Here is a 19,767-nt window from a genome sequence, read left to right on the forward strand (position 1 = left end):
GTCAAAGATGGTGAAAAAGATCATGGGAATCATAACCGCAGCAGGAGGGGAGCATGCTGAGCTTGAGGCGTCAATGACCTATCCATTTATGTGACTATGTCAGTGAGAACAAGAACATGTATGGGACTGGGACAAGAACATAACATTGGCAAATAAGTACAACCTATTCCTCTTTACAGAAATAGTCACATAAGCAGGCGAGGAGTGTGTTGATCTTTAAGAATGCAGCGACCTGTTCACTTATGTGATTATGTTAGTGAATGCACAGCACGTCTGTAAAGGACCAGAGAAATAACGTAAAGTTGGGGAGCAAGAACAACTGGTAACCATTCCCATCATGAGAATCATGATAGCAGCAGGAGAGGAGTAGGTTGATCTTGAAGCAGGCAGTGACCTGTTCACTTATGTGATACCCTGTCACATACAGTCCTGTACTCAAAAAGGTAAAGTGACCAGAAGCAAGAAAAGGATGTAATCAATCAGATCATGGGAATCATAACCGCAGCAGGAGAGGGGTGTACTAATCATGGAGGAGGTAGTGACTTGTTCATTTTTTATATTAGTGTAGACATCTATATTTCTTATAGTATTATTCCGTTGTAAGGAAAAAATGCAATGAATGTTCAAGTACAAAGTCAAAGCCTACGCGATATGAATATCACTTTTATTTTGTGCTTATTGCATTATTTTATATGTAGACTGGAAGGTTCAGCAGATGCATAGTAAGTGATTGTATTCGCTTGGCCTCTCCCTTCGTACCTACACATCCCAATACATTAGGGTATTGTTTAATCTGTGTTATATTTGGAATGACTTCAGTCACTAGTGGGAGTGATTCAAGACTAGATCAAGTTTAATGGGGGAGTCATAGACTTGTAAACTCCCTTGGTTTTCTTGTAAACTCCCTTTTAAGCTCTGATGCATTACATTATAATGCAGTTGTCGCTTGCTGCAAAAACAGGAGAAGAATTCCTAACCAAACTGTACAACTGACAAGTGCAACTAATAAAACTGCACTATTTGATTGAGTCACTCTTAGTGCTGATTATATGTATTCCACTTTGAAGATGTGGCTAGAACACAAAGAGCCAATGTCTTTTTACACCCCTGATGTGTAAAGGTGGCTCATGTAAAAAAAAACAAAAAAACTTTAGTTTTGGTCTTGAGATGAAGAATTTTTGATTTTGCTTTGCATTCCAGCAGTCATAACCTTTCTATTTTCAGGGTAGGATCAATGAATAACTGTGATTGGTGCATCCAGCGCTGGCTGTGATTGGCTGAGTCAGCTGACAGCTGGCTTAGCCAATCAGAGCAATCTATTGCTGGAGGCGTGGATTTCAATCCCCATCACTAGTTATAGATGCTTTATTGGCCATGACAAGTCTGGAGAGCAACGGCAGAGACCCAGACAGCACCAGCTAGGTGAGTATTGATTTTTTTTCAGCACATGTGATTTCTGTATACTGAATGGTATAACCTTTCCTTTTGGGACTTATGATTAATGTCCGGGCGACCTTTCTTTTTGTGATTACTTACATTTTATACACAACGGTGTATAAAACAATGTGATGCTTACATTTATGTTTTGAAAAATCTAATAAAAGTAACTTGGAAAAAAAATAATGAACATGTCAATTGATATGAACTGACCTGAACTATTGCAGGGATTCCTTTTGAACATAATGGGTTGCTAAAACCAAGCGGATTTCGCCATGAGTCTGGCCACAATAAACTATATGTGAACAGAGCTTTCAACCATCGTATTTAAATACGATTCTGCATTTAAATAGATGTAAAGGGTTAACTGACTTTTATAAATTAATGACATATCCTCAGGATCTCAGTGATCGGCTGTAATCTGGTCCATTGTCGGTGTGTACAGGGCTGAAAGCTGACAGCATCGTACACATTGCAACATGCTGTTACCAGCATTACCGACCCTGTCGGCTGCAATGTGGACTGAGCGGTCAACTTACAGATTCTGTACTTCCTGATTGCTGCTGATCAGAACTGTAATGGCTGCAACCAATCACTGGCCATCGCAGTGACCTTCTATAGCCAGTGATTGGCTGCAGTAGTCACATGTCCTGGTCAGTAGCAAGCAGGAAGTATACAGTGGCTGTAAAGCAATTTTAAGTGATGGGAAAACCCCTTTAAATACCGATCACTGGGGGTTCCTAGTGGTGGACCCGTGCTAATAAGCTATTGATGATAGGCTATCCTCAGCTCATACCCTGACAACCCCTTTAACAACCCAAACTGTTATTTGCATTTACTTAACGAAATGGTATCATTTCCATAACACAATCTCCGAATTGTTGCAGATCATATTTGTGAATTACAAATTGTGTATGAATGCGCTTTGATATTTATAGCTATCATTAAAATGGATACGGAACTGCCTAACAGTTGATACATAACAGTACATGATATGTGTTCAGTTATGTTATCATGTGTTATCTGCCCAGGGACATGTTCTATGTAGTGATAAGATTGCTTTAAATAGGAGCTGTCATGAAATGTAACGCTTGTATATTGCAGCTAATGTTAATGCATTATTTTAATTGTTGGTGTCTATGTAAGCATTATTCTCCACCGTCATCATGCCAAATTAAAGGGATTGTTTGATGGTGTTCTATTTGTCTGTAAGATCACATAGAACAGAATAATGTTTCAATTGGAATCCGCTATTAAGTGTCCCTGTATCTAAACATTGATGATTTATACATTTAATGGTGCTCTGTGGGGTTGTTTTGATCCCCTCTCGGACCATTGGGCATACTGATCTTTTTTTCTGTCAGCATCTGCAGGACTCCAACAGAGTCCATACCAAGTTCCATCAATCATCATATTATGTAGGCACACTTCCAACATTTTATTATCAATTAAAAGAGGGGCAATGTTTACTACATAGAGTGTGCCCTGGCAATTCTTTTTTTAAATTAGGCCAAGGCCATTTTACACTAAGCCACATGGTTTGTGTGCCACCACAGTAATAGTGCCCATTAGTAACCCCTTCACTGTAATAGTGCCTCTTAGTGACCCCTTCACAGTAATAGTGCCTCTTAGTGACCCCTTCACAGTAATAGTGCCTCTTAGTGACCCCTTCACAATAATAGTGCTCCTTAGTGACCCCTTCACAGTACAAGTGCTCCTTAGTGACCCCTTCACAGTAATAGTGCCTCTTAGTGACCCCTTCACAGTAATAGTGCCTCTTAGTGACCCCTTCACAGTAATAGTGCCTTTTAGTGACCCCTTCACAGTAATAGTGCCTCTTAGTGACCCCTTCACAATAATAGTGCTCCTTAGTGACCCCTTCACAGTACAAGTGCTCCTTAGTGACCCCTTCACAGTAATAGTGCCTCTTAGTGACCCCTTCACAGTAATAGTGCCTCTTAGTGACCCCTTCACAGTAATAGTGCCTCTTAGTGACCCCTTCACAATAATAGTGCTCCTTAGTGACCCCTTCACAGTACAAGTGCTCCTTAGTGACCCCTTCACAGTAATAGTGCCTCTTAGTGACCCCTTCACAGTAATAGTGCCTCTTAGTGACCCCTTCACTGTAATAGTGCCTCTTAGTGACCCCTTCACAGTAAAAGTGCCTCTTAGTGACCACTTCACAGTAAAAGTGCCTCTTAGTGACCACTTCACAGTAAAAGTGCCTCTTAGTGACCCCTTCACAGTAATAGTGCCTTTTAGTGACCCCTTCACAGTAATAGTGTTCCATAGTGCCCCTTCACAGTAATAGTGCCTTTTAGTGACCCCTTCACAGTAATAGTGTTCCATAGTGCCCCTTCACAGTAATAGTGGCTCTTAGTGACCCCTTCACAGTAAAAGTGCCTCTTAGTGACCACTTCACAGTAAAAGTGCCTCTTAGTGACCACTTCACAGTAATAGTGTTCCATAGTGCCCCTTCACAGTAAAAGTGCCTCTTAGTGACCACTTCACAGTAATAGTGTTCCATAGTGCCCCTTCACAGTAATAGTGCCTCTTAGTGACTCCTTCACAGTAATAGTGGACCTTAGTGATCTCTTCACAATAATAGTGTCCCTTAGTGTCACCCTCACTGTAATAGTCTCCCTGCATGCTCCCCTCAGTAATAATGCCCTGACTTGCCATTTCTCATTAATTATGCCACAGCGTACCCCCCCTCAGTATTAGTTTTGTTGCTTTTAAGTTAACACAGCCTATACTCAGCTCTTTGGCCCCTCCGCCACTCGGTCCTCTCTGCTTTGGTTCCTTGCTCACTTCTAGCTAGGGTGATCTCGTGATTACTACAACCAATCCCAGGCCTTAGGGTTGGAACGGTTGAGGTAAGTGATTGGCTGTAGTGATCACATACTAGATGTGCAACCCAGAAGTGAGCAAAGGACCAAATGGTTGGAGGAGGAACACATGAGGTGAGTATAGTTATTTTGTTTTTATTTTACTCCACTCCCAGGCATCTGTTTGGGACATGTCTCCTGCCTTCCAGGGTTGTTTTGCCGAATCTGGGATGGCTGGGAAATATGTTATAGGGGAGAGCATACAGTCGTCCATGGAGTGCCTATGGCTTCATTGTATGGGGTCTCTGTGTGTACCTTGCAGACTGCCACGTAATTGAGTTGAAAATCCTATATGGGGCCTTAGTCTTATACAGCTCATAGTGGTATCCATCACCCTTAGACATTGGGGGAATAATGGGCTGAACTAGATGCACATATGTCTTTTTTTTCCTCAGCTTTACACACTTTGCTAATGTGTTAAATTATGTTAGTTAATAGGTTTAGTAGAAGAAGCCGGGTCCTCCCATGACTCCACAGATTTACTGTATTTTACACCAAAAATTGGCGTAAATTATAGTGCAAATCTCTTCCAGTTAACAGCAAGCATAGATTTAATTTTCTGGCTCATGAACAGCCAAAAATGAGGCAAATATATTGAGGTGTACACCTCGTAATAAATTCTAGGAACTCCAGTCTTAAATCGCCCCTCTGGTTTCGGCAATAAATTCTATCCCAGAACTGGAGGGGGTATATTACTTGCAGCTGTTCCTCTCTCCCATCCCTCTGAATCTCGGTCCTGATTTCGACCATCCAAGGTGGCCAACACAATCTTTACCCTACCTAATCCCTATTAGACTACCATTGCACTTAATCTATTCTCTAATTGTCCACAGTTGCTCACGTGATTGGCACTGGCCAATCAGAGAGCAGTGCACAATGTGCATTAAGTAGTTAGAAAATTGCTGGATACATCTAGGAATGTCTAAAATGGCCTCAAATGGGGCACGGAACCAGCAGATTGGAGGGGCGGCAGAAAAGAACTACTGCAAGTAATATACTCCCTACCTTCCAAAACTAGAGAGTCCATTTGATAAATCCTCCCCCATGAGTGTCTTATAGATGCTGTCTGTTAATGGGGTCTGGTAACAGTTACTCTGTAAAGCGGTACTGCACTTTATACATTTTATAATTAACTTAGTTGAAAAGTAGAGCATTTCCCAGACCCTACATATACTGTATACAGCATATACTGAGCAGGACGTGCAAATGCAAATTATGCAAAATGCTAATGTTAAGTATTTTAATATATTCCTAAGCAGTTTTGCACCAGAATCCATGACTGTGAGCTTTAATTGCATGTTTTATTAATTTCTAGATACTGCTTTGTGTTTGCTTTGGGATACCTCACCTTGTGCCAAATAGCGAGAGTCTATATTTTTGATTACGGACAGTATTCTGCGGATTTTTCTGGGTAAGTACAATACTCATTGTATTCAGATGTTCTTCTCTTCTAACCTCACCTTCATTCCCTGATAACTTTTTTCAATGGACCTAGTAAGCCGAACCTCCTATATATGAACAGGCAATGACTATAATACATTACTGTGCTTATTTGTACAATGAAGCTGATATAAAGTTTGATAATATGTAGAGGTTTTGTAAAGTATAGTGTTCAGCCTTCCTGACTTTCCATTATTATTACTAGAACTATTTAAAATGCTATTGTGTCCTGATACCTGCAAATCACTGTATAATTACTGCCAATTACATTAAAGAGTTGGTCTTTTGTACACAACCCTACTTTAAACTGAAGCCGGTTGGGCAGTCAACTGATCAACAGGAATTCAGCTGTCAGTCCGGCCATGTCAGCCAACCATATGGTGGGAGTATTTCAGTTATAAACCAACATAGGGCATGCTAAGGTATATATATTAAATATGGCATATGGAAATAGTATGTCTGCATGAGACAACCCCATTACCAGTGTTGGGATGGACAAAAAAAAAAAACTTTAACCCTTTCCAATCCACTGTCTGACCTCTGAAGACATTATGATTTAAGGCTGTACAGCTTTGATGTTGGAAGATATCCGTTGGGGTTCTCTTACTGTTTATTGACAGCCTCTCTGCTGTTGGAGCCTATCCAACGTGTCACCTCATGCAGTACTGGCTTTAGCCAGCAGATAGCACCATTGTATAACGACAGGAAAAGAGTAAGCCCCCTAGGAAAACCAGGATACAAATTGGATTGGAAAGGGTTAATATTATAGGCTTATTGATCTTCGAGATGTATTGGATCTGTTCTATATTTTCTATTGGTGGGAATTGGTCTTGGACCCTCCACCCTAGGTAGGCCATAATGTTGATAAATTCATTCAGAGTTTTAATGGGCCATGGCCTGCTTCATTAAGAGAGCCAATAGGATTTCCAGGAAGATGACCTCCTTTGGGTTGAACTTTAGAAGTATTGTTAGTTACTCTAAAAAGGTTGTTAATGTGACGCACAATGAATTTTATAAATTGTATGATTAATGCTTAAATTACATATCCTTAGAATAGAGAGAAATCTGCTATTTTTATCTTCTTGAATACATAGAACTATTTGAAGGGAATACCGGCATAGACTTACACAATCCAAAAGCAAAATAGCATTCTGAACGTTGGTAGAAAGAATTTGTAGTATAAAATATTAGCAAATTTGGCTGAAATGTTTTTATTCCGAAATGTCTCAAGCAGAAGTTAACAGGCTCAACTCCTCTCCACAGGGGTAGATTAATTAGCCATTGAACCAACAGGGAAAATTCCTGGTGGACCACAAGGGTCTTGGGGCTGAAGAAGGCGCAGCATTTTTTTTTTGGTTAAATACACTAAAAAAACACCTTAAACTCACCTCTGTTACTTCTACCCATTTCGGGCTTCACAGTCCATGCCTGAACTGTTCACTCAGTGATCATTAGACAAGCCACATTGATCACATGATTACTCTACCTGGAACTCAGGGCACTATTACTGAGTAGGGGCCTTTATGTGGCACTATTACTGAGTAGGGGCCTATATGTAGCACTATTACTGAGCAGGAGCCTATATGTAGCACTATTACTGAGTAGGGGCCTATATGTGGCACTATTACTGAGCAGGAGCCTATATGTGGCACTATTACTGAGCAGGAGCCTATATGTGGCACTATTACTGAGTAGGGGCCTATATGTGGCACTATTACTGAGTGGGAGCCTATATGTGGCACTATTAATGAGCAGGAGCCTATATGTAGCACTATTACTGAGTGGGGGCCTATATGTGGCACTATTACTGAGTGGGGGCCTATATGTGGCACTATTACTAAGTAGGAGCCTATATGTGGCACTATTAATGAGCAGGAGCCTATATGTGGCACTATTACTGAGTGGGGGCCTATATGTGGCACTATTACTGAGTAGGAGCCTATATGTGGCACTATTACTGAGCAGGAGCCTATATGTGGCACTATTACTGACTGAGTTGAGGCCTGTCTGTATATGTCTCCTTCTGCCTTGTACACTGTGTTGTGGTGTTGTCAGGAGATACCCGAATAGTTGATTAGCTGGGGTCCTGAGCAATGAGAGGATAGGTCATTAATATTATTTACCAGGAAATTTTCCCTTCAGCCCTAAAATGATTTGTGTTTCATAAAAGATTTGCTGTGACAAGCCATGTATGCCGCAAAGACTTCTTCCCTTCTACTACCATTTGTCGCTGCGGCTGGTGGTTGTTGACCCCTGCCTACTTGCATTCGCCCCACTTGCTAATACTTTGGGTCCACCTATAACATGGTGCTACTTTGGGTTCCCAATCCGCCCCTGAGTCTCCATAGGTTTATTAGGTATTCTCTCTCCACTACATAAAACAACAATGCGCAAAACTAAGTATTTGAGATTGAAAGAATATTTTCTGTATAACTTGTGACTCAAAGAAAATGAGCTTCTGTATGACCTATGATTCTGGAAAGGTGATCTTCTGTGAGGATCTGTTTTAGCAATGACTCTAGAAAGAGAATTTTCTGTATGACCTATGGCTACGGGTTGAGGATCTCCTTTATGACCTATGATTCTGGGAAAGGGATATTCGGCATGATCTGTGATGCTGAAAAGTAGACCTTTTATAGGATCTGTGACTTTGGAAGCAGGATCTTGTGCATGACCAGTAACTTTGAGAATAGGACTTTCCATACGTCTGGTAGGATGTGGATAGAGAATCTTCTGAGTGGCCTGTGACTTGGGGAAGAGGATGATCTTCTGCATGACCTAAGATTCTATGAAGAGGGCCAATGATCTGTGATTCTATATGACAAATGACTGAAAAGAGGATCATTTCTATGATATGACTCTGGCTAGTGCACTGCATGACCAATGACTACAGGAAGAGGATCCTTTATATGACCTTTGAATTTGGAAAGATAAACGGTATAATCTTGAATTTTGCATAATGGGTGACTGAGATGGTCTTCTGTATGACATCTATGACTGAGAAGAGAATTCTCTATGTGACCTGTGGGTTAGGGCAGAAGGTCTTCTGTATGGCCTCTTAATCTAGGGAGAGGATCTTCAGTGTGTCTTGTAGTTCTGGGGAGATGATCTTCTATACATCTTGTGACTCCGCAGAGAGGAGCCTATTTATAGCTTCTAGTTCTGGAAGGAAGATCATCTCTGCGTCCCGTGACTCGCTGTTCCGACTCCTAAAAGTGTAAGACGTAAAATGTGCTAAACTGGTGTGATGAATAACCTATGAAGAATATATTATAAGGTCTGGGCTATTGATGGTTTATGGCAGCTGTGAAATGCAGAATCACCAAGTAGAGCGTAGAACTTTATATAATCATCCAGCAATTGACTCGGTACCATTTTGCTTGCATTTTTTCATAATCCACTCTGCCTTTTATGATTACATTTTTTGTTTTAAAAATGTCATTTATTTTCTTTGTTTAAAGGCCAATGATGATCATTACACAGAAAATAACAAGCTTGGCTTTTGAAGTCCGAGATGGTAAGATGACCTGTTTATGATGTACCATACTTGAGTGAATATTTGGTTTAAAGTATATTGATGGCAATGTTCTGTCCCTGTTATATTATTTTATTGATTTCTATAGAGCATATAATAAGATTATATTGATTCATAACAGAATGACTAGGAATGTCTACGGTTAACTGCCATTTTTGAGATTTTCAGCCATTACAGGGATTGTTCCGCAAAAAGTCTTCCGCTTTCCACAGGATAGCTCATTTGGTCTCCTGCTCACTGGTGGGGTGCTGTAACCCAACAATGAGGAGGACAGTGCAAATGGGACCCGCGTTCTTCAGCAGTGAGACCCCACCAATCAGCAAGTTATCCCCTATGCTGTGGATAGAGGATAATTTGAAATTCTGGTACAACTGTCTTAATTCTGTATGGTTAATACATTCAGAATCAAAGTGCAATGCCAGAATTGTGCATTTTTGGTCACTCAGTCTCCAAGAAAAAAATTGAATAAAAAGCGATTAGAACGCCATTTGTACCCCATAGTGGTACCAATAAAAAAATTACAGGTTACCCTGCAAAAAAGAAGCCTTCACACGGCTGCATCAATTGAAAATTTAAAAAATGATGGCCGTCAAAAGATGGTGACAGAAATCTATTTTTATTTTTAACCTGTTTAGGACCAGGCACAGTAAATATATGGCCCCTGGTGCTAGGCTTAAAGCCCAGCAGTATGTAAAATTACGGTGGGGATTTAAGCCCCCTGCTATGCAATTAATCAGAGGCAGGACTGGTCGTCAGCTGTTGGTAACAGCTCATAACCCCGAGGAGAAGGCAGGAGGGTGTTTTAACCCTTTCTGCTTTTTCCTTCTCCGAGTACACAGTGCTCAATGAGCACTGTGTACTGAAAAGTAACTTTCACTATGGGAGCCAGGGGGTCACGTGCTATAGCAGAGCTGCAGGGTCGTACTAGACCCTGACTAGCTCTGCCAGTGACTTATGTCACTACAGGGGTTGTTTTTCTCTGTAACTGGGGCTCCTATGGGTGCCTGAAAGAGTACCTGAAAGTGAGACGTAAAAATAAAAATGAAAAATTGCAAAAAGGCTGTGGCACAAAGGGATTAATGCCCTAATGCTGTAATCATACATAGAAGTTTCCACATGCATTATGGCCAAAACTCCCCTTTAATAAACTGTTTGCAGACATGCTCGGAGAGAAGGGGTATACGTAAGAGCATTTCAGCTACCTAAAGACCCCCCGCCAACGATCTGCTATCTCTTCTACATTCACGCTCCACTGTAAGGTGAGCGATATTGATTACAGGTCTTTGAACTTTTCATAAACATGTTTATCAAAGGTGATATTTCTAGCGAGACATCACAATCCCCTGGAGGTGACTTGCCTACAGCTCAGCATTAATTCACCAGCTCCACAAAGCGGCCCCCAAACTACGTACAACTCACAGGGGTATCTTGGTAACACCAGGCAGGTTGAGCATGAACTGTAGAACAGCCATGAAATTGAATGCACTCAGATGCATGGCAACAATGAGCCCGGCGCTCGGTATTAACTACAGCATCGGAGGGTTAATGGGCAATGCTCACAGAATTTTGTGGACTAGCTGAAATCTCTCTTGCATCATTAAATGATCATTTTCCAACCCTCTCATTCATAAAACACAGCTCCGTACCCCAAGGCACCAGCACCACGGTCTAGTATAGATTTATGCATAGTGTATTTAAACAACTCAAAGGGAATCTCCACTTTCGACAGACCATTTACGCAGTACTATTTTCCCGGTAATGCAACGTTATTTGCATTGCAAACTGTTCAGCTGTTTGCATAGTAGAAGCAGATTTAGTGCCCAATGTTTTCCAGCAGTTGAATTCACGCAGGATGTTTAATCACACAAAGTGTTCAAAGCGACGTTCTGGCATCTGGCAAAAATTAGAGTTAATTGCAACTTTTATGCAACCCAACAAGTCACGTGACATTCCCATGTAGGTTAAAGCAATGTTAATCTCATCCTGATTATGTGAAATTCACATTGTGCAACTCGGGTTGCACAATTCAGTTTATTGGGCTACTAGAAAGTCAGATGTATTACTTTTCCAGCCTCTCATTATTAGACCTTCAGTCCCACGGATTTCTCTTCATATTCACTTTTGTACCTTTTCTAGCTCTCCTAGGAATAGGACAAGCCCTTTGGGTGCTCATTGCCAATATCCTGGATACAATACGACAGTGTGTAGCAAGAACTCCCGGGTTAAGACCCTTTTACATGGGCCAATGATAAGACATGAACATTTGTATGTCTGAACGGCCACTTGTTTAATTCGGCCCATGTGAATATGCCAACAATCAGCCAAAGAACAGATAAATGTTTGTTGGCCGATTGGATCTTTCATTTGGGCATAACCATGCCCACACATCGGCAGCACATCACCTCCTGTAAACAGCAGACTATGCTGCCACCAAATGCCATCAGTGGGCAAATACTTGAGTTCCAACGCTCGGCTACCTCCAGCAATCCAATTAAAATAACTGGAGCAGCAATGTGAACATGTGACCGCCGCTCTATTCATTCATAGATACTCCAGATGACTATTATTTGGACCAGTGAGGGTCTTAATGGATGGGCCCCATGCAATATTCGCTGTCTTTCGGGGTTAACTTATTTTGATGGGACTACCCATCAATTACGGAAATCAACTCTGAATGACTGTAGCCCATGCAGCCTGACCTATCTATCTCTGATAGACTACCCTTTCCCACAGCCTACCCACCTGTATGCCACTTGTCCTTCATCTTCACTGACCTTTCCTCTGCTGCAACTATCAAACACACTTGTCCCTGAGTTGTATAAGCATATAGATCATTCCTTCTGACAATGGTGCACATAGTAGGTCAGTGTGCTTGATGTAGTATTGACCCAGAATAATGTTGTATTGATTTAGAACATAACTACTATTCATACCATTTTATGTAATCTATCCTACCCAAAGTAATTGGAAATAAAATACTTCTTTTGATTCCTGGTCAGGTGTCCATCTGTTAATACTATGTGAGGCCTGATTTGATGCTAATGACATCGGATACTCTTCGTGGCATACTTTCTACTAGCATGTGATACACTTCAGCTGCTATTTCCCTCAATTCATCCTGCAAATGTCTGACGAGTTTTCTCAAAGAACATTCATCAGCCCGACTACAATGGTGCAAGGAGAGTCGTCATTGGAGAGTTGAACAATGGAAGAACATTCTATGGAGTGATGAATTGCACTACTCCATCTTCACATTAGATGGAGGTACCTGGATGTGGAGGGGCCTGGGGAAGGCCTTCTGCCTGAGTGTGTTGTGCCAACAGTTAAAGGGGTTGTCCCGCGAAAGCAAGTGGGGTTCAGCACTTCTGTATGGCCATATTAATGCACTTTGTAATGTACATTGTGCATTAATTATGAGCCATACAGAAGTTATTCACTTACCTGTTCCGTTGCTAGCGTCCTCGTCTCCATGGAGCCATGTAATTTCAGCGTCTAATCGCCCTATTAGACGCGCTTGCGCAGTCCGGTCTTCTCCCTTCTAAATGGGGCCGCTCGTGCCGGAGAGCTGCTCCTCGTAGCTCCGCCCCGTCACGTGTGCCGATTCCAGCCAATCAGGAGGCTGGAATCGGCAATGGAACGCACAGAGCCCACGGTGCACCATGGGAGAAGACCTGCGGTCCACCGTGGGTGAAGATCCCAGCGGCCATCTTCGCAAGGTAAGTAAGAAGTCACCGGAGCGCGGGGATTCGGGTAAGTACTATCCGTTTTGTTTTTTTTAAACCCCTGCATCGGGTTTGTCTCGCGCCGAACGGGGGGGCTATTGAAAAAAAAAAAAACACGTTTCGGCGCGGGACAACCCCTTTAAGTACGGCCGAGGCTCCAATATGGTCTGGGGATGTTTTATGTGGCATGGTCATAATGGCAAGAACCACGAGTACCTTGACAATAATGTGCTGCCAACAATGTGACAATACTCCGGAAATGGTCAGCAATATTTCCAACAAGACAACGAGCCTCGTCACAAATTCAATGGTGTTTTACGTTGGTTTGAGGATATGGATGTTCCATGATTGGACTAGCCTACATAGCGTCCTGACCTGAACTCCACTGAACATGTTTGGGAGGAACTGGAACATTTGGTCAGGAAATATGAACAGCATTCATCTTTTATTAGAGAACTAACCAGACATTTGCAGGATGAATGGATGGAAATACCACCTGAAGTGTATCAGACGTTAGTAAAAAAGTGTACCCCGGAGAGTTTATGGTGTCATTATGGCTAAAGGAGCCCCACTAAGCATTAACATATGTAAATGAATACTACTTTTGATTCTTGCTCCGGTGTTCAATTACTTTTGGATAGATATTGTATCTACATAAATAGATGACATATGAACTTCTTTTTCTGCATGGGCACAAATATGGTCACTACTCAGCTTTCCAGACTCTTAAATGGAAAATATGACCATTTCTGCAGTGATGCATTCCCTATGATTCCATAACTAGCTGTTTTGCCATTCAGGACACTGCGGGTCATTACTGGTGTAGAGAGTATATACACCAGAAGAAGTTGTCGGAATCTAATAAAGCTTTCTCTGTGTGATGGTGATATAAGTAAGTCATTACAATGTCAGAGCAAGAGGATAATTTATTGCAGAAAACTGAACACTTGAAAGGAGACTCTAGTACCCTGTTGGGCTGCCTCTAGCTTGGATATAAGATGTGATATGGGTGGGCATGAAGGCTCTAGCACCCTGTTGTACCACCTCTAGCTTGGATACAAGATGTGATATGGGTGGCCATGGAGGCTCTAGTACCCTGTTGTACTGCCTCTAGCTTGGATACAAGATGTGATATGGGCAGCCATGGAGGCTCTAGTACCCTGTTGGGCCTCCTCTAACTTGGATGAATGATGTGATATGGGCGGGCATGGAAGCATACAGGTTCTGTATGGTATCCTGCACCACATCTGTCTAAATTTGCTGTAACTGAGCCTCTAGATTATGCAAACTTGTAGACAAGTCAAAGTAACCTCCCAGAAGGTCCCATACATGTTCTACTGGTGAGAAATCTGGTGACCAGGCAGCCACGGAAGTGTGGCAATGCTGTGGAGGCATTCCTGTGACACCCTTGCTATGCCCGGCTGAGCATTATCCTGCTGACAAATGCCTCTTGGAAGCCGCCATGAGAAGCAACACATGTGGCTGCAGGATGTCCTGAATATATCGCTGAGCTGTTATTGTCCCTTATACCACTACTAGGGGTAACCGACTGTCATATGTGATGCCCCCCAGACCATCACACCAGCAGTGGGGGGCAGTGTGCCACTCCACAGCAAAGGCAGGATTGAGGCACTCACACATAGGTCTCCGGAAACGTACACGGTCGTCATCTGTGCCCAAAGAAAACCTGAATTAGTCGCTGAAGATAACCCGTCCCACTCCATTGCAGTCCAGTTTCGTCATTTACAGCACCCCTGCAAACAGATGTGACTGTGGGTGGGGATGAAAGGCAGTACATGTAATGGGTGCTGTGAGACCAAATGCCCTTCAGCCAAACGCCTGGAAATGGTTCCAATAGACGCAGGAGCCTGTAACGATGGCACCACCTGTCTCCGGATGGCAAACAATGATACAGTTTGAGCTGCTCATGCTTCTTGGACGATCAGATGATCCTCTCTACTGGTGGTCTGTTGAGGGCATCTTGAGCCCGGTCGCCTTGCGTGCCCTCACGCATCCACTGGTCCCAACACCTCCTAATAGTCTGGTCAAAACAGCTCAGGTGGTAGCCAATTCTTTGATACGACCATCCAGCTACTCACATCCCAATAATGCGCCCTTCTCAGACTCCGGTAACGGTGTGTCGTAGAGGCGTCTAGTGGCCAACAAGCTCCACACAAGGGGAAGAAGAGGTCACTACACACAAGGAGCCTCTGAGAGCCTTTTATAGGCCAAGGATGGAATTGCTTTTAGGGCCTCAGGTGGCAAGACCGTTCATCTAATCACGACATAACTCTTTGTATATCCGCCTGAGATGGAACTGCATGCCGAGTTTTGCAGTAAAACGACAACTTCTTCTAGGAACTGGATATTTTTTCCATATAGTGTATATACATAGACTCATCTGTTTGGAGTCTTAGATTTTTGGATTGAAAAAAGTTTTCCGTATCTCTCATTGAATGTTTCCAGCATTTCTAAACTCTGCTTTTTATTCAGCTCTTGCAAATGTAATTATACATGTAAATGTGCAGTTATTTCCTTGTCATTTAGAACGCTTTCTACGGTTACTTACTAATTACACACTAGCATGATTAATGAGCAAAAGCTCCATAATATATTCCAGATACTAACATGAGATAAGCAACCTGTGGATCAACAGCTGAAGAGGATGCTGGAAAGTCTAGTTCTACAACAGCTGGAGACACCAAGGATATCTACAATGTTCTACAGTCTTGTTCTAGGATTCATATATGTTAGGGCGCAATTCAAATCCGCATGTGTGAACGGAACTGCCGAAGCTCATGTATTCCTATGGGGGACTTTAACAGCGGATTGTCTGTGCGGGTGCCGATACCAGATTCCAAAATTCAAATCCGCCCGTGAGCAAGGGGCCTTAGTACTGGTTTGGGGGGAATAGCGGAGTGTCCAGTAACCAGTTCACTTATGGTTTTTGTTTTCCATTCCTTCTCTTTAAAGGGATCTTTTGTAAAGAAGAAACACTGAACCCAAGTCAGAGAAGACTGGCTGTAAGGTAAGATGACATTACTTTGTATATAGTGTGAAACTATTGGCCTGTCAGACAAAAATATATGTGCTTTAAAGATATTTATGATATATTTATGGCATATGTAAGCAGGGGTAGCTAATGGTGATGGGTTCCCTTTAAAGAAATGATGACAGGTCATAGTGATTGAACAGATGAGTTAACTTTTTCACATGGTAGTGCTACAAAGTTTGATGGTTAGAAATACTTTAAATAATACATTTTAGTTGATGGTTGCTGAACACTTTTTAAAGTAAAGTACTTCATACTTGGTTATTGCACATAACACTTAAAAGTTGTTGAGCGCTATTAAAGGGGTTTCCATTTGTAAACTATTGATGATCTATTTGCAAAATAGGTCATCAAAAGTAGATCTGTGAGGGACCCACTTTGGTCAACTAATGGCCGGGCCGGTGTGCACTGAGCTGCTTTCTGCAGGAATCCGACAGCTCGGTTCTTACTATAGTGTTCAGGGTCATAATGTGGCTTACGCAGTCTGGTCTCTAGTCCTGGCTTGCAGAAAGATACTATCTATTTAACCCCTCAGCAGTTTACCCCAAGTTGTATTTGGGCTTTTGGGAAGAACAATGCAGTTTGCCCAGTGACTGTGGCTACTCTACAAGCTCTAGCTTCATTTAGAAAACAACTAGAGCCACAATTCTGGTCTTGTTTTCAAGCCAAGCACTATACAACATGCATACCAAACACACAGCATATACACAGCATCAGAACACAAACAGACATGCTCCGAAGTGATATACACACAGTTCTCTCCACCTCGGCTAACTAAGTCTATGAGTCTGTCCCTCACATTGCAGCCTGATGTTCTCCTAGGTGTTAGGCCTAAATCCTATGCGCGGATTTCCACCGCGTATCACGCGGCGAAAATCCACGGTGTTGCCCCACAGCTATTAGGTTCCATTAAAACAAATAGCGCAATGCTCACAGTGCGGAATTCCACCGTGGAATTCCGCCCCGTGAAATCACCCGTAATCACCCACAGTATGTTCTATTTTGCCGCGGGCGTACGCCTGGACGGCTTCCATTGCAGTCAATGGAAGCTGTCCGTCACGCTATCTTCCGCTGTAGCACAGTGGAAGATAGCGTTAAAACACTTCCCGGCCCACCGACGCCCGCATCATATGACGCAGCCGACGTGCTGCTTTAGTCCATCATAAGACAGATCCATTTGGTCAGGAGATTCCCCTTCCTTGCTCCCATAACGGAGCAGGAAAACGGAACCCTCAACATAAATGTGAACGAAGCCTAGAGGTTATTTCCCTCCATTACAGATATGCAACAAACAGGCATGTAGCTATAGGAAATGCAGAGCTAGCAGTTATACAAGTAATAGGCCAACAATGTATGATGGTGGGGGCCCAGCCCTCTAGATCTGAAGAACAGAGGGAAACCGCTCTTTTACTGCAGTACACAACTCAGCAACATCCATACAAGTGTCACGGCTGCTCCTTACGTCTCAGCCAATTCAAGTCAATGGTGCTGAGCAAGGTTAAACTGCAATAGAAGGGACAGCCAAACTTACATGGGTGACACTGTGCCAGGTACTGCAGTGAGCACCATAGCTTCTTCCTTCTGAGTGATACAGAGGGTAAAATAACACATCAGTGTTATATCGCAAAAAAACCTTTATTAATATAAATGAATATTCAATTATATATTTTGTTGAAACATCCATGGATGGAATAAGCCCTCTTGGTACCCAATACAGGGGTTTCAGAATATGTCCCCTGTCCTTAGTCCCTTAAATTCAGCATAACAGCTATTGTATACAAAATCACTGATTTAATTGCATGGCTGGCCTTAGTTTTATGCAACCTGTGCCAGCCACCAACTTGTTGGGAGTGGGCACCAGGTGGATGTAGCCCTGGGATGATCTCCGTTCTTAAGTCTGCACAGCCAGATAATGTTTTTTTCTTCATTTGGCAACATGAATCATTCTCCTCCTGGCTCTGTCTTTTTCCTTCTGATGTTCCGAAGTGCCATTGCCAGCCCACAGCACCCATGCAGAACAATTGCTTAGTTCTTCTACTGTATTTATGTTATGAGCTTTGTTCTAGTGCTATATTTATGTACTGATCTTGTATGTGCTACCGTATTTATGTACTGAGCTTGGTTCTGGCTCTGTATTTATGTACTGAGCTCGGTTCTGGTGCTGCATTTATGGTATGAGCTTGGTTTTGGTTCGCTATTTATTTACTGAGCTTGCTTCTGGTGCTGTATTTATGTAATAAGCTTGTTTCTGGTGCTGCATTTATGTTATGAATAGATATGAGTGAACCTACTCGGCCACGCCCCTTTTTCGCCCGAGCGCCGCGATTTTCGAGTACTTCCGTACTCGGGCGAAAAGATTCGGGGGGCGCCGTGGGTGAGTGGGGGGTTGCAGCGGGGAGTGGGGGGGGGAGGGAGAGAGAGAGGGCTCCCCACTCTTCCCCGCTGCTACCCCCCGCTCCGCCACGTCTCCCCCGCCCCCTCGGCGCCCCCGAATCTTTTCACCCGAGTACGGAAGTACTCGAAAATCGCGGTGCTCGATCGAGTAATTACTCAAAACGAGTATATTCGCTCATCTCTAGTTATGAACTTGGTTCTGGTGCAGTATTTATATATTGAGCTTGATTTTGGGCTTGCATTTATATATTGAGCTTGGTTCTGGGGTTGTATTTATATTATGAGCTTGGTTCTGGTGCTGTATTTATATATTGAGCTTAGTTCTAGTGCTGTATTTATATGTTGAGTTTGGTTCTGGTGCTGTGTTTATATTATGAGCTTGTTCTGGTGCAGTACTCATATATTGATCTTGGTTCTGGTGCTGTATTTAAATATTGAGCTTGGTTCTGGTGCTGTATTTAAATATTGATCTTTGTTCTGGTGCGGTATTTATGTTATGAGCTTGGTTCTGGTGCTGTATTTATATATTGAGCTTGGTTCTGGTGCTGTATTTATATTATGAAATTGGGTCTAGTGCAATATTTATATATTGACCTTGGTTCTGGTGCTGTTTTTATATATTGAGCTTGGTTCTGGTGCTGTATTTATATTATGAGCTTGGTTCTGGTGCAGTATTTATATTATGAGCTTGGCTCTGGTACAGTATTTATAAATTGTTCATCATCACGTGGAATGTATGTTGGATCACTCCACGTGGTTTCAAGATGGCGCCGGGACGCGGCGTTCATCCGAGCCGGGTGTAGTGAGTAAAGATTGATTTATTCATATATATAAAGGTGTTTATATGTTTGTATGTAATGCTTGAGAAAGACGGCTGTGTACCGTTGAAACGCGTCGCAATAATAAAAGTTATTTAATTTACGTAACGGAGTTTCCTGGTCCCGGAGCGCGGGGGTCTTTTTCTTTATACTGGTTTTTATAAATTGAGCTTGGTTATGGTGCTGTATTTATATATTGAGCTTGGTTCTGGTGCTGTATTTATGTTATGAGCTTGGTTCTGAGGCTGTATTTATTCCCTTAGCTGCTCTGGTATGGGTATACTGTTATTATGCTGCTTTCTGTATGAGTAGAATACAGGCAGACTGCTTATCGGTGTATATTGTTTTTCTCTTATGACGGGGATGGGGGGAGGCTATTCCACACAGGATGCCATGTAATTCACAGCAAGCACTGTTTGATTGACCCCCTTTTTCTCTGATCCCTAGCATTCCTATTCATAATACATGCTTCCCGCTTGTG

At 42.5% G+C, this 19,767-nt stretch overlaps 1 protein-coding gene across 1 annotated transcript in view; it reads left to right on the forward strand.

The window, feature by feature from the left end:
- MBOAT2 (membrane bound O-acyltransferase domain containing 2) overlaps window positions 1-19,767 on the forward strand; it is a 204,213-nt gene that overhangs the window by 110,605 nt on the left and 73,841 nt on the right. Inside the window, exons 4-6 of the mRNA XM_066597492.1 lie at window positions 5,641-5,736; window positions 9,227-9,282; window positions 15,996-16,050. Coding sequence (XP_066453589.1) covers window positions 5,641-5,736; window positions 9,227-9,282; window positions 15,996-16,050 — 207 coding nt within the window. The remainder of the gene's footprint in view (window positions 1-5,640; window positions 5,737-9,226; window positions 9,283-15,995; window positions 16,051-19,767) is intronic.

The sequence above is a fragment of the Eleutherodactylus coqui genome, chromosome 1, assembly GCF_035609145.1.
Source record: "Eleutherodactylus coqui strain aEleCoq1 chromosome 1, aEleCoq1.hap1, whole genome shotgun sequence".
NCBI classification, from domain to species: domain Eukaryota; kingdom Metazoa; phylum Chordata; class Amphibia; order Anura; family Eleutherodactylidae; genus Eleutherodactylus; species Eleutherodactylus coqui.